This window comes from Canis aureus, chromosome 15 (assembly GCF_053574225.1).
Source record: "Canis aureus isolate CA01 chromosome 15, VMU_Caureus_v.1.0, whole genome shotgun sequence".
NCBI lineage: Eukaryota > Metazoa > Chordata > Mammalia > Carnivora > Canidae > Canis > Canis aureus.
In genome coordinates, this window is record NC_135625.1 from 67,948,337 (window position 1) to 67,963,935 (window position 15,599).

The window sequence follows — 15,599 nt, forward strand, 5'->3', positions numbered from 1 at the left end:
TTAGCTGAGCAGCAGGTGTGATGATGGGGGCTCCACGGAGGAAAGCTGGGAGAGCAGAGGAATGCATGGCGTCCAGAGGAAGGAACCAGAGAAAAGGTGCACGGCACACTCAGCTCCAACACAGAGCCACGGCCGAAGAGCGCACCATGGACACAAGCGGCGGAAAGGAGACTCTGAAACCCCCTCCCCAGCGTTCCCGAGAGCAAGCGTCCACCACGGGGACCTCAGCTCCCTCACCACTGCAGAGTCGGGGGCTCGGGCCGCGCCCATGGCCCTCTTCCACTGGGGCCACTGAACGCTGCAACCGTGACCAGGGCGGCTGTAATTACAGCACGGCGCAAGAAATAAGACTAATGCACAAGTCAATCCCTTTCCTAAAAAAAAATAAAAAAATAAAAAATCCCTTTCCTATCCACCGGCAGGGGACAACAATCTGGAATTAAAAGTACGATTCAATAAAAAAAAAAAAAAAAAAAAAGGACGATTCCAATTTATAAAGGAAGATTCAATTTATATTAGCAGCCCCAAAAGTGAGATACCTAGGTACGAATCTAATAAAATTATGTACTAGACTTATTTACAAGGAAAACTGTAAAACTGGTGCAAAAATACAAAGTAAGTGGATAAATGAAGAGAGAGATTCCATGTTCATGGATAGGAAGCCTCAGTGTTGTCAAGATGTTGCTTCTCAAATGGATCTAGAGATTGGATACAATTGCAATAAAAATCCCCCAGCAGGTTATTTTGTGGATATTGACAAAGTGATTTCTAGAGTTTAGGACCAAGGACAGGGACGCATGGGCAGCTCAGAGGTTTAGCACCTGCCTTTGGCTCAGAGCATGACCCCGGGGTCCTGGGATTGAGTCCTGCATCCTGCTCCCCGCAGGGAGCCTGCTGCTCCCTCTGCCTGTGTCTCTGCCGCTCTCTCTCTCCCTGTGTCTATCATAGATAAATAAATCTTTAAAGGAAAAAAAAAAAAAAAGAACAGGAAGATGAGCTATGCATAGACTGGGAGAAAATATCTGCAAAAGACACATCTGATAGAGGACCGGTCTCTAAAATATACAAAGAACTCTTCAAATTCAGCAAGAGGAAAACCATCTCGCTAAAAAAGCGGGCCACGTTCCGTAAGACATCTCACCAAAGAAGGTACACGGGCGGCGGAGCTGAAGACATGACCCACGTCACACGTCATCCAGGAAGTGCAATTAAAACATCAATGGGACGCCGCTGCCTGCCTGTCAGAACGGCCAAAATCCAGAAGCGTCCTGACACGGGAGATGGTGCAGACGTGGAGCGGCAGGAGCCCTCATTCACCGCCGGCGGGATTGCAAAACGGGGCGGCTGCTTTGCAGGACGGCGCTGGTTTCTTACAGAACGAAACCCACTCCTACCAGAAGGTCCAGCGGGCGGACCCGAGGAGGGGACCACCCCCGTCCAGCTAGAACTCTGCACACGGATGTGACAGCAGCTGAGCCATAACCCGCCAGAGGTCCTTCGGCGGAGGAAGGGTGCGCACACCGGGGTCCCCGCAAGGTAGGGTCCTTCAGCTCTGAGAAGGAGCTGCCGAGCCATGAGGAGGCTCGAAGGAGTCCCTAGCGCTAAGGGGCAGGGATACCAACTGGACGACTCCAGCCGAAGCCATTGTAGGATCGGCGAAGTATGTCGGCGTCGCCGGGAATGAACAGCCCCCCGGCGAGCCCCAGTGGAGACGGCGGGCTGGGACGTGACGGCGTGAAGGCAGGTTCACAGACCCCAGCCAGCGGGTGCGCCCTCGGGGGGGGATGCCGTGCCGGGGAGCATCGTGCACCCACCGGCAGGGGACGCATGCGGAACCTCTGTTCCTTCCTTTCGATTTTGCTGCCAACCTACAACTGCTCTAAGGGATTTTAAAGTCCGGGACGCCCGGTGGGGCTCGGCAGTTTAGCACCACCTTCAGCTCAAGGCGTGACCCCAGGGTCCCGGGATCGAGTCCCGCATCGGGCTCCCTGCATGGAGCCTGCTTCTCCCACTGCCCGGGTCTCTGCCTCTCTCTCTCTCTCTCTCTCTCTCTCTCTGTGTCTCTCATGAATAAATAAATAAAATCTTCAAAAAATTGTATAAAGTCTATCAGCTTGAAAGACAAGGGCGCAGGCTCGCTCACCGCCTGGGGGTCCGCGTCACCCTGCGCTGCCGGCAGCGGGGGCGAAACCATCGGCTCTCGGAGTCAGGCCCTGAACGCTTCTGCGCCCGTGGCTGGAGGGCCCGGCCCCCACCTCCCGGCTCACGGCCTCCCCCCACACGGACCCAGGGCCTGACCCTCTCGCACGGCTTCAGTCTCGTTCGGACGAGGGGTATCTCCAGCCCGGGGTGTCCCGCTTCCGTCCGCCCACGTGAGCTGCCCCACCGGCTTCCCTGAGAGGGGAGGCCTCCAAAGCAGCAACCGCGGAGTCCCAGAGACGAAGGAGGCTGTGTCACCGCCCCCCGTCGGCCCCGGCAACCGCGACCGGGCATCCCGAAGCATCCCGAAGCCGGCACTGACCTGCCCCTTGCTTCAGCAGCTCTGCGGCCGAGTTGGCCGCCGTCTGGGGAGACGTGTCCGCTACCTCCTCCAACGGATCTGCGGGAAGGAGCAAGAAAATGCCAACATGAGTCCGACTCACCGGAGAAGGATCTTCCCACCACGGTCAGACTCGTGCCCGGGATCCCAGGCAGTGACCCGCGTGGGTCTGAGGGGTCGGGGGGTGTCTCAGGGCGACAGCGCCCAGCCTGTGGACACCACGTTCTGAGCAAGGGGCAGCGGGACGTGACGTGGTCCAGTCACAGGCCTTCCTCAGCTCTCAGCGACAATTACCTCTATTGCTCATTAATCACTATAGAATGTAATACAATTATGTGAAATTACGGCTGCGTGGGAAGCTGGGAAATACAGCCAAATCACATCACTACGTGGCAGGTGCTTCTTCCCCGAATTATAGGTTATTTTCAAACCAGCCATTATAAAAGGCAAAGAGAATGTTTGTCACTTAAGCTCAAAAGAGCGACGTCTTGCTGACTTTGTAGAATCATACAAATCAATGCAAATGGCCCCAAAGGGGCCTCCTGACGTGGGCACTTGCCAACCGGGGAAGCCGTTCAGAGCCCAGGACGCGACACCGGGGCTTCCTCCTGTCTGCTGAGTGTCGCCCCGCGGACTCCAGTCTGACTGCCCCGGTGAGTCCCCGTGGACCTGACACCGCTGCCCCCGACATGTCCACGGGGAGCCCGAGCGGCGCGGAGGACCCGACCATGTACCTCTGTCTGGGATGAGCAGCTTGCAAGGCAAAGCCAGGGGCGTGATGGAATGCTGACACACCAAAGCCGTCAGGCTCCCTGCAAACGGGAGAACCATAGAGGGTTAGCACGGCCCCGCGGACGGCCCCGCTCAGCCACGCATCCATGGCTATGTCTTCAGCAGCCGATGCCCGCACGCCGGGACCCCGCGCAGAGCCTCCTGGAGCCGCGAGTCCGGCACAACAGCAAAGGGAGAAGCAGGGGCGCCGCGGGTGATTCTCAGCCAAGACCTGCAGGCACCAAGCCTGAGAGTCGGAGGCGGCCCAGGTGCTGGCGCCCCCGAGGCCCCGCGGGTGCTCCCGGAGGCTGGGGGAAGGCTGGACGCCGGCGTGGGCCGGAACACGGACCGGGACCTTGCAGCCACTCACCGAAATAGGGCTCGTTGGGGCACCCTTTCAACCGCACTCCCTTTGGGGTACACTCGATCAGGAAGTGCCGCACAAGTTCGTTGGCCAGGTCGCCTGCTGTGGTGAGATTTAAAAGAAAAAAAGAGAGAGAGAATTTGAAAACGAGTGCACCAGCAGACGGGACAGGACGACACGGCAGCAAAAGGGAGGGGATAAGAGCGGAGGCCCTGCGGTGACGTGCCCAGAGGCGAGGCACGGGGTCCTGGGGAGAGGCCCCCCCGGCCCTGCAGGAACTCCTGGTGCGAGGACTGAGTTTGCAGCTGCACATGGGGCCGTGCCGTCCGGTGGCGTCCCTTCTTCACGGGACAGATGACAAGGATCGGGACACGGGGGATGCCCGAGGGTGAGCTGCAAGGGACCGGTCTTGACGGGAGGACGGGCAACACCGCAGCCCCCGCTGGCCCGCACAGCCGAAGAGGAGGCGCATCCAGAGACCCCCCGACGGCACCCCGTCTGAGGGCAGGAGGGGACGAAAACCAGGAACAGAGGGAAAGAGGAGACGGCGCTGCGCCAGCGGGTCCCACAGTCCCCGTACGGTGCAGGCCTTCCGAGCCCAAGGTCACCCAACAGCAGGACTCACCGCAGGGGGGTGTGGTCCCCGGCCCTGCCCGTGGGTGGCCCCCACTTAGTGTTCACGGACAACACAGGCCGCATCCCAAGGGCGGGAGGAGGTCAGACGCTACGGGAGGCAGCAGGGGACGCAGCTGGGAAAGGAGCCCCACGCCTCTGCAGCTGTGGCAGGACAGTGATTGATCCGTGTCTCCCGCGCTGGAGGGGACACACGTGTGCTCGGGTGACAGTGTCTCGGGGGGACAGCCGGCTGCCTGGCTACACCCATCGCTGCCCAGGCTCTGGTATCAGAGGTGGGATGCTGACTTGCTGGGCTCGTTCCTCCCAAACCTGTCCCCTGGATGGTGACGCCCCAAACGCAAACCCAGGCCTGGACGAGGACAGGCTGCCAGCTACGATTTCAGCCAGAGGACTCCGGCACGATGGGGCCGAAGCTGCTCCGCACCCTCACCGCACGGCCGAGTAAAGGTCGGCCCCAGAGGTGGATGCGTGCTCCGAGGCAGGAGGGTGCACACGGCACCACCCGCCTTCTGGAAGAGACAGTGCATGCGGGGATGACGTGGGCTTGGCGTTTCCACACAGCCAAGGGCTGCCCGGCGTGCTCCACATGCCCGGCCCCGCTCTCCGCGCTGGGCCCCATTCACAGACACAAGCGCTCCTGCATGGACGCCTGTCCTGCCACAACCTGCGTGCAGGGTCGGGGGAACCCTTCACACGGGGCTTCAGGTGCCCCTTTCCAGGTCTGGCTGTGCACGAAGCTGATTGGCAGAGCCCCCCGGCCCCCTCATGCTTCCAGATGACACCACCACCCAGCTCCGGCACCCCCAGCCCCGGCTTCCTGGAGAGCCCCGCGGCCGCACCTGGGGCTGCACCCCTCGACCGCCAAACCCCACGTCCCTGCAGGCGCAGCTCCGAGGCCACTTCCTCTTGGACATCGTGGGCCCCGAGTCTGTGCTCATCCAGAACCCCTGCTCCCAGCAAGCCCGGGGCCTCCTCGTGCATCCCAATGTGGCGTTTTCACAAGCTGACCGCCGGTGGCCTGGCACCGACCTCCCAACAGCATTTGCTCGCTTCGTGTCTCTGTGTCCCATTTTGGTATTTCTGGTGGCATTTCAAGTCTTCCCACTGTTATTACAGTCATTACTGCGACCTGTGACCCGCGATCACGACACGCAGGACGCTCAGACAGCCGCGAGCTTTCTCACCAGGGGTGTTTCTTCATCGAGGCGTGTGCGTTGTCTTTCCAGATGTAAGGCTGTTGCACTCAGTGGACCGCGGTAGAGTAAACCTCATTTTCACACGCACCGGGCAGCCCGAAAGCTTTTCTGACACACATCATTGCGATACATGCTATTGCGATACACACTATTGCAATACGCGCACCTGCACTGCCTCCTGGGTGCACCTGCCTCCACTCCCAGGAAAACCGTCAGCAAGGACAGAGCCGCGGGTGCAGCAGCCTTACCGGGAGAAGCAACGACTCTTACAATATGAGCAAAAAGCAGGTCACAGAACCGTACCTATCAGTTTCCTTATGTAAAGCTGAGAACGGGCCAAATCCTGAGGATTAGGGATGCCTGTTTGGGTGGCTGATACACGCGGACCCACCGACTCTTCAGACTGAGCGATCTACTTCCTCTTCTGCACGTTTCATCACGAGCACGACCACACGCGGAGGTCTGCGATGGCTCCGCAACCCGGGAGACAGCCTGGGGGCGGCCCCCACGCCCCTCCTGCGTGTCGCTGTCCCCCGTCCCACGACCCTGTGGGCACTGAAGCGACCCCAGACTGGGTTCCGTGAGGCCCCTGGGGCTGGGCCCAGGCCCTTCCAACGTCCTACTGTTGGTCCCTTCCCCGCCCACCATTTCTCCAAAAAAAATCCCTGGGTCTGGGTGCTGCGGGGCGGTATCTGGAAACCTGAACGTGTGAGCCACGTGCATCAACTGTCACTGCTCATCTCTGCGGCCCTGAGCACTGGAAGTGGATCTGAACGTGGGCGTCCATGGTTTGGAAAAGTGCCTCATCTGTGGGCACTGGAAAGAGTCGGCGAGAAGGAATTTATTGGGCTCCCGGGGCCGACCAGGACGCAGCTGCCTCGGCCAAGACTGTTTCCATTGTTCGGCAGCTGAACGAGGGGAGGCATCACCTGTTCGACGCAGTAAAGGAATAAAACTCACAAATAATTAACATTCTGGCTTGCACGGGAACGGTGCCCAGTAGAACGCGCCGGGAAAAGAGAAATACTCAGAAGGAAACGTGAGCGGCGTTTGCCGCGGCCACGACATCTCACTGGCGTCAGCACAGGCCGCAGACGCTGTACGCGGGTGAGTGCACTTCGTCGGCTCCCGGGGCCCCTACCTTTCTTGTTGAGCTGCAGGACAGAAGGGGGAGGCGTGGCCACCTTCATGGCCAGGCCGTAGGCTCCTCGGAAGGAGTGGCTGTCCCTGACGATGAATGACCCAGGCTCCTTGTCCTTCAGCATGGCGATGGCTGCGGAGGGAAGGAGACACATGCACGGGTTTGCCGTGGTCCACGTGGCCCATCCGCACTCACAGCAGGCAGGTGTTTTTGCAAACTGGGTCAGAGGGAGCGGACCAGGGTCCCTTGTGGTGCAGCGCAGGGGTAGGAGGGGGGGTCCTGTGATGACGCATAGCTTTCAAGGGGGGCCTGACTGCAAGGATGCAGCGCAACACCCCCACCTTTGGCTCTCAACAGGTTCAGGCACGGTCCTGGCACCTGCCGGGCACACATGAGCCCTGTTCACCCCACAGCACCCGTGAGGCACAGGCAAGGCCCTACCGACCGCCCAGGAACCTGGCCCACCGGCCTGGGCGCCCGGATGCCTGGCAAGGCTCCCCTGTCCCTGCTGCGGCCCCCGCCCCACGTGGCGCTTTACATATTTTAAAGTGTGCACTTCCAACGGGGGCCGAAGGCAAGACGGAAGGGATGGGCCCAGATGCTCCTGGACGTTTCACATAAACCTCCCGATTCACCCCAGCAGACAGCATAAATGTGGGGCTCGCGGCTGGGCGGGGCAAGGGCAGGGCACTTAGCTAACCAGGAAAACCCTGCTGTCCACCCTCCCCCTCCCCCCCCACCCCCGGCTCTGCAGGGGACCACCTGGCGCTGGGCACCTGCCTCCCAGGCCCAGCCCCACCCGCCCCGCCCGCATCCTGGGCCAGAGGCTGCGCCCTCGCAGTCAGCGACCCCACAGAGTTTTCTAGGACGTGGCACACGGCAGGCCCTTCTCAGACCACCCGGCTGGGCTCACTGGGCTCACATCTCTGTCACGGGGATCCCGGAGCGGGAAGGGGACGAGGAGGGCGAGGAGGGCGCAGCACGAGAGCTGCTGGGCACAGGCACAAAAGCCAATTCAGGGACTGGGCCATGGGCTCCCCGCCCCCGGCAAACATGACAATAGGCTCCTTGAGCTCAGGGGGAGAGAGGCACATTCTTACCATTTTTATGAGCTACTTAATTGACTAGAAGAATTCCAAGAGAGCGCTGCGGGGCGCTTAACCCCTTCTCTCCAGAAAAGAATCCTCGGGACAGGACCTGGTCCATCCTCCTCCCTGCTCCGAGGCACCACTGGCCCCCGGCCCCGCGTCCGGGCTCACCACCCCCCCCAACCCGGGATCTCCCGACCCCACAAATCCTGCAGCAGGATGACTGTGCCCCGCGGGGACCCCCTCCTGTTCGCTCTCCGGGAAGAGGCGGCCCCTGACTTATGTGCTCAGACACGCTCAAGACTTCAGGTGTCTGCCAGCTGGCCTGGGCGGACGCCGCATGGCAGGTGTGAGGCACACAGCTACTTCTGCAGGCACAGACAGGGCGTGGGGCGGACCTCTGCCCTCCGTCCCTCAGGGCCCGACGGGGACGGGGAGCAGCCTCTGGTGACAATCGGCTGCATCTCCCGCAGGGGTGGGCAAGAAACGGGAGACTTGCCCTAAGTTTTCATCCCTGAGGCCGTGACCCTCGGACGTCCCCGCCCCAGGACGCCATCTGCCCGCGTACCTTGCTCTCGGGAGATATCCGCCTTGTACCAGAATTTGGACGTGTCTTGGACAAAGTTCACGGACACATGCTTATCACCTGGGTTATCTGCAAAAGAAAGCGTAAAAACACTCACTCTGGACGCTTTAGGGCGACCTCTCACCTCTCACGGAGCCCTGCGCTCAAAGTGCATCCCAGGTCAAGGATGCGGTGTCTCGGGGGAGCAGTGACCTCTCTAACCCTGTGGGAACCCAGGGCGCGGCAGGAGGCTGGTGAGCGCAGGGCAGGGGTAGCGGAAGGCGCGGAGGGGAGGATGCCGACGGACAGGGACGGCCCTGGGCTTGGCTCTGGCGGCGCTGCCCAGAAACACCAGCCCCCCCTTGCTGCCCACCACCCCCCGACGTGACAGGCGCCTACCTGGGGAGGGCGCTGCAGCCTCCAAGGCCTTGGGGAAGTCCGGGAGGACGTTGGGGAACGGGATGCTCATGGTGCTCCCACTGTGGGGGCTGGAGAAGCCGCTGGAGGACGGGGAGGCTGAGCCCGCAGACCGGTCCCCCTCCGAGGCTCGCTTCTTCTCGGGAAGGGGCGGCTGCCCAGGCAGGGCCAGGCTCTGGCCCGGCAGGACCGGGCTGTGGTGGCCGACATGCCCAGGTGTCCCCGTGAGAAAGCCGTGGGGCAGGAAGCCGTCGTTGTCGGCAGCCGCAGCCGTCCCCTGGGTGCTGGGAGCCTGGGGCGCTCCGTGGGAATTTGCCAGCAGGGCCCCTGGGTCCTCGCCGGGGGGAAGGCCGCCACCCATGGGGCCAGGGCCGAAGCTCAGGAAGGCCTGGCCACCCGGGGGGCCCAGGGCCTCGGGGGGCTCCACCAGGGATGGCGGGTGGTTGTGGAAAGAGGCCTGGAGCTCTGTGGGCGGGAGGTGGGGCCGCCCGGGGCCGTCGGGGCTGGGGCTCAGGAGGCCTCCTGCCGGCCGGCCGCCCCCCAGCACAGCCAGCGTGGCTTTGGGGCTGCCATCCACCCACAGGAGCTCCCCGGATGAAGGGCTGGTGGAGAGACAGAGCGATCAGGGCGCTGGCCCGGGAGACGCCCCAAGGTCAGCGCTCAGCTGCCGCCCACCTCCCCCTTCCTCGCTCTTCACCTGGCAAAGACCCTTCGAGAGCGGCAGCCCGCACCCCCGGGTCCCTCCCTGCGATGCCAAGCACGCGGCTCGCTGCCCTGCTGTTCCTGGGAGTGCTCCCCGGGTGCCGACTGTGGCCCTGCTTTACTCCGCCTCCTCCCTCAAGAGCCAACAGGGGCGCCTGACTCGGTTTCCAATACTGACTAAGGGGTCCCAGCGGGAACATGAGGAGGTGGGATGCCAGGGTGGCTGACGCTTGGTCTTAGCTCGGGTCTTGATCTCAGGGTCGCATGTGCAATATGTTCAAGCCCCGGGCTTGCGAACATAGTAACACACGCACATAGGTAATAATATGCTTAAAATGTAATATGTATCACATCATAGATACAATGATACGAAAGTAGGGTTTGATTTAAAAAAAAAAAAAAAAAAGAGAACACGAGAAGTCAGCACCCCCACAATGGGGAGCTCCCACGTGGAGCATCCAACAGTCCCCCACGGTGAGGTGTCCAGGAGCCGGCTACCAGCCGCGTGTCACACACGCCTCCTGCCCCGGGCGTGCCGCCCTTACACGGGACCCTCCCCTTGTAAAGAGTAAGGGGGCGGCCGGCAGGTGTGCCTGGAGCGTGCCCCGTCCTTGCACACGGAAACCACTCAGGAGCCGCTCCTACTCTGGGCACGGGCAGCAGCCAGGGGCCGCCCCATCGCCATCTGTGCCCCCTGCTCCCGCTGCACCCCTGCTCCCCCAGGCCCACCAACAGGGTGTCACTGTGCTTGCCATGTTCCCGAGGGCGCCGGCATCTGCCCGCCTACCCCTCCGCCCAGCCAGGAGGGAGACCGAGCCGTGGCCGGTCCCGCGCACCCCTGCTCCAGCCTCAGCTTAGAGCCCGCTGCCACAGAGGCCCAGTCCTTAACTGGCCACGGTCCCCAGGGTGCATGGGGACTCTCAGGAGTTCTCATCTGCGATCACATTTCTGAACGGCGACTGTTCTCAATGCACAGAGCAGCCACGTGTCATCTGCTGGCCGAGCCCCCCGCCGCCCCCCCGTCCCCACGCCCCGTCTGCGGGAGCCGCGAGCGCTAAGTCCCAGGGCCCGTGTCCCTACCTGTCCCGCCGCTGGGCGGGGCTGCTGCTGGTGATGGTGCAGGAGGCCGTGAACGCCCGCTGGAAGGCAGGTGCCGCCGGCGAGTCGGCCCGGAGCGCTGTGGATTTGGGCCCCACGGGACTCCCGGACATCCCCACGGCGCGGTGCAGGACCTCAGGGCAGCCTCGGGGTTCTGCAGCAGGGAAAGCACAGCAGAGAGTGGCTTACAGGCCTAGAACGTTCGCCGCACGCGAGGGCCCGATTCCACCCTGGGGCGGCAGGGGGGTCCCTCTGGCCAGGCCCGCTCCCCGAAGGCAGGACACGCACACACGCCTGCTGCCAGCTATGGCACGTCAGGGCAAGCAGACAGGCATCCTGCACGCTCGCGTCTGCAAGGACAAAGGAGGGAAGCACAGCGTCACCCCCTGAAGACCAGCGTACGACGGGCCGGCCATGGCCGTGCCGCAGGCCGCTTCTCCCATGACGGGGCCCGGGCCTTCGGCCCGCAGGCCAGCAGGAGACGCTGCACAGAGACGGCCCGCTTTCCATTTAGAGCTGGCCTCGTGTCGGGGGCTGGGCGGGCGCTCTCCGGTCCTCGCCCCCGCAATGGGCACAGACCCTGGCCTGGCCCCTGTCGCCCTGGGCATGAAGGCCAAGTGCCACGGAAACCTCCAGTCTAACGCCAAGCCCACAGATTCCATCCAGCTCTGTACACTCCCCTGACAAAACCCCCATCTGCTTACGGTCCGGCATCACCATGAATTCTGCGTATTTTTTAAATCTTGCCTTTTTTTTTTTTTTAAACTTCTGCTTCAAGAACTGGGCACATCCATCAGGTCAATAAAAGAACGCTAAGAAACACTCGTTATTTTGCTTTCTGCCTTAAAACAAGGGAAGGTTGATAAAAGCATGACTGAGTCCCTAAGAATCCCACGTCACTCCAATTACTCATTTCCAGGAAAGGGGAGGCATGTGGGCGAGTCACACACCCCAGCCACAGACCCACTTGGCAGCACGTGGAGCCGAGCCTGGACCCAAGCCCGTGGGCAGGACTGTGAAATCCCAGTGATTTGCGGAGATAAAGACGGAGGTTCTGAGCTACCCGAGCAGCCGGGGCATGGGGGAAGTGAAGAAACGTTCTGAGAACAGATCGGCCCAAAGGTCCTTCTGACGCCTCAGCTCAAGGGAAGGGATCAGATGTGTGGAGCCGAGACTGACGCAGCTGCTGAGGAGCCACGCGGTTAAGCAGGGGAGTTTTCACGGGGGCTGGACAGCAGCCCGGGAGCTCACAGCAGGCACGGACCTAGGATTCAAGGGGAGGCCCCTGAAGGCTACGCTGTGGGAATACCAGAGCCAGAAACAGATCAGCCCCACCCGGATCTGAGTGGTCTGCCCCGGAGAAACATCTCCCTCCCAAAGTTAACCTCACCCGCCAGAGCCTGCCTCTACCTATTATGGGTCAGTCGATCCATCCACCCACCCACCCATCCATCCATCCATCCATCCATCCATCTACCCACCTAACCATCCACCCACCCAGCTAACCATCTATTATCCATGCATCCATCCACCCACCTACCACCTATCTAACCACTCATCCATCCATCCATCCATCTACCCACCTAACCACCTACCCACCCACCCATCTAACCATCTATTATCTACCCATCCATCCACCCACCACCTAACCTCTATTATCTACCCATCCATCCACCCACCCATCTAACCATCCATCCACTCACCTATCTAACCACCCACCCATCCATCCACCCATCCCCCCACCTAACCACCCACCCACCCATGTAACCATCTATTATCTATGCATCCATCCACCCACCTACCACCCACCTAACCACTCATCCACCCATCCATCCACTCACCTCTCTAACCATCCACCCATCCATTAATCCATCCACCCACCCACCCCCCCACCCATCTAACCATCCATCCATCCATCCATCCATCCATCCACCTACCACCCACCCACCCATCTAACCATCTATTATCCACCCATCCATCCACCCACCCACCTAACCTCTATTATCCACCCATCCATCCACCCACCTATCTAACCATCCATCCACCCACCCATCTAACCATCCATCCATCCACCCATCTAACCACCCACCCACCCATCTAACCATCTATTATTCACCCATCCATCCACCCACCTATCTAACCACCCACCCATCCATCCATCCACCTAACCACCCACGCACCCACCCATCTAACCATCTATTATCCACCCATCCATCTATCCACCTATCCATTCATCCATCCACCCACCCATCTATCCATCCCCCACCTATCTATATTTCTATTTATCTATCATCCATTCATGATCCATCCACCCACCATCCATCCACCCACTGGTCTAACCATCCATTATCCATCCATCAATCCATCCATCTATTCATCCATCATCCAGCCATCTGCTCACCTACCTAATCATCAATCCACCCATCCATCCACCCACGTATTTATCTGTAATTTTTGGACACAATTCAAATATTTAACTTAAAAAAACGATCAGTCCTGGTAGTAACAGATACTAGAACAAAGAAATGAAAACGAAGACAAAAGGAGAGACAATAGCCACAGCTATATACACAGTGGAGTGAAAAGACACTTAAAAAACACACAAAATAAGAAAACTTAAAACGTTTCAGGAAAATATATGAAAATTTCACAGAAGAATTAGAATGCATTAAAAATAATCAAGTTAAAATTAAAAAAAAAAAAAAAAAAAGAATAATCAAGTGGATGGGGCACCCGGTGGCTCCGTGGTGAGCGTCTGCTTTCCACTCAGGCCATGACCCCGGGGTCCTGGGATCGAGTCCTGCATCGGCTCCCCACAGGGAGCCTGCTTCTCCCTCTGTCTGTCTCATGAATAAATAAAATCTTTTTTAAAAAGGAGAATAATCAAGTGGAACTCCTAGAATGACGTGAAAACAAAATGGCACGAAGCAGGCGGCCAATGATTCCATCAGCACACAACGCAGCAGGGGTGCCATGCGGGAGCTGGGTAAGTCAGAGGAGCACCAGCAGGGCACGAGGCCGTGTGGGACGTGGCGAGAAATTCTCACGCACACAACCGGTGCCGGGGCGGTGCAAGGGGACAGACCGAGCTGCAAGCAAGCCCGGGGAAGGTATTTAGCAAGAGCTCTCCCAAACGCACTATAGGAACCAAGTCACAGGTGTAGGGGAAAATCCATGACATCTAAGCCAGGCGAGCAAAAAGAAAACCATACACATCGGCTTGAGAGCAAAAGCGACGAAAATCGGAGAGACTTTGAAACAAAGCACCGTGTCTGATTCGGGAGGAAGCCGGGCGTCCTCGGGCACAGACTCTGCGTCCTCAGGGCCGTGCTCCATCCCCACGCAAGGCCCTTGCTCCTCCCCGCCCCTGCGGCAGACCGCCCTTCTGCCCCCACGCAGCGCCCCGCGTGCCAGGACACCCTACGCCACGCGTTGGTGGGGGCGCCTGGGAGGCTCGGTGGGTAAGCACCCCGCTTGGCGGGTTTTGTGATCTCAGGGTTGCAGGATCGAGCTCCGAGTCGGGCTCTGCGCGACCTGCGGAGTCTGCTGGAAGATTCTGTCTCTCGCCCCCGACCCTCCCTGTTCCCTCTCTAAATAAAGAGATGAATAAAGTAATACAGTGAAGTAGAAGTCGGTGGAGTCATTCGGCCACTGGAGGGTCTGCAAAGCGCGCCCTCCGATCCTGTCCAGCGATGCTGGAGGTGACGACCAAGATGCACGGCGCCTCCCTCCCTCCCTCCCTCCGCCAGCATCCTCCTGATGGTGAACAGCATCCTCACTTTACCCCTGCCCGTTCCCCGTTTCGGATGCACCTGCTGAGCGCCAACCGCCTCGTCAGCACTGTGCTGGCCGCCGACACTGGGTGGGCACGTGGCCGGAAGCTCAGCCTGTGAGCTTCCCCGAGGAAGGGACAATGCATCTACCTTGGGGGGGACCTGGAAGGCTTCTCGGAGGAAACTCCTTCGATGGAAGCCTAGCAGTACGAGGGTTTGCAGTGCGCTGAGCGGACGCCCCAGGAGTGCCAGGCACCCTCTGAGGCTCTGGGCACAGGAGGCAGAGCCGCCGCCACGGGGCGGGCGCTAGTGGGGGCTTGTCCTGAACTCATGAACGACGGAGCGCGAGCTCAGAAGTTAACCAAAGAAGTGCAGGGCGGGATGTGGAGTCAGCGCTCCAGGGTCCGGCCCCCAGGAGTGGGGCCAGGTCCCAGCCATGCCACGGCCCCGCGAGGAGCCGCGGTGACCTCCGCGTCGGGGGTCAGAAGCTGCCCGGTGCAGCCCAACAGGCCCCCATGTGCGGCCGGAGCGCCAAGGGTCACGCGTGGGCACCCGGGCCGCCTCCTCCCACTGCTGGAGACCGAAGGTGCTCGCGGGTGCTGCTGGCTCCCGGCCCCGAGCCCCGGCGGCCCTGGGAAGCCCTGCCCCGCTGGCTCGTGTGGCGCCTGGGATCGCCAGCGGGGAGGGGGCGGGCGGGGATAAGAGCCCGCTGTGTTCCCGTGTCGCCTGTTCCCGGAAAGCAGCAAGCTCAGCGCTCCCATGAAAGTAAGTGGCTTTGTTTCCCTGGCGCCGCCTCTGGGGCAGCGGCCGGGTTTCGTTCCCGGCCCCGGGCGATAGGATTTGATTACCCCTCAACCCGGAAAATGGACCTCAGCGGGGGCCACTCCTTCTGGCCACTTGTCCTGCAGGCCGCCCGGCAACAGGCAGGTGGGACACGTGTGGCCAATTCCACGTACCCTGCACACGCGCCGGGCGGTGACGGTGACGCTGCTAGACCCGCTGTCCCGGGCAGTGTCACCCGCGCAGTCTGGCCCGGAAGGAGGCCCCGGGGTGCAGTGGGCGCCGCCAGGGCTCAGCGAGGCGGCCCCACGGGGCACGTGGTGGGCGCTCCGCTCTGAGCATGGCCAGCGGCCCTGCTGCGTCCCAGGAAGCGGGGGGCCCTCTGTTCCCTCCGTGCTGCAGGACGTGGGGGCCGCCGGGGACCTGCTCCACCTCGTGCGGCCCCAGCTCTCGCCTTCCGCGGCCCCGGCGTCCTCCTGACAGACTCTCACACTTCCCCTTTCCAGTGCAGGAGGCACAATAGGGTCAG

General features: G+C 60.9%; 1 protein-coding gene across 12 annotated transcripts in view; it reads right to left on the reverse strand.

The window, feature by feature from the left end:
- TNS3 (tensin 3) overlaps positions 1 to 15,599 on the reverse strand; it is a 157,317-nt gene that overhangs the window by 7,835 nt on the left and 133,883 nt on the right. For 11 of the 12 annotated variants that reach the window (XM_077850338.1, XM_077850337.1, XM_077850336.1 and 8 more), the window contains 7 exons: positions 10,500 to 10,671; positions 8,700 to 9,319; positions 8,304 to 8,390; positions 6,648 to 6,779; positions 3,681 to 3,776; positions 3,274 to 3,351; positions 2,522 to 2,599 (listed from right to left, as the gene is read on the reverse strand). In XM_077850338.1, the coding sequence (XP_077706464.1) occupies positions 2,522 to 2,599; positions 3,274 to 3,351; positions 3,681 to 3,776; positions 6,648 to 6,779; positions 8,304 to 8,390; positions 8,700 to 9,319; positions 10,500 to 10,671 (1,263 nt within the window). The remainder of the gene's footprint in view (positions 1 to 2,521; positions 2,600 to 3,273; positions 3,352 to 3,680; positions 3,777 to 6,647; positions 6,780 to 8,303; positions 8,391 to 8,699; positions 9,320 to 10,499; positions 10,672 to 15,599) is intronic. The other variant, XM_077850335.1, reaches the window with a different exon arrangement.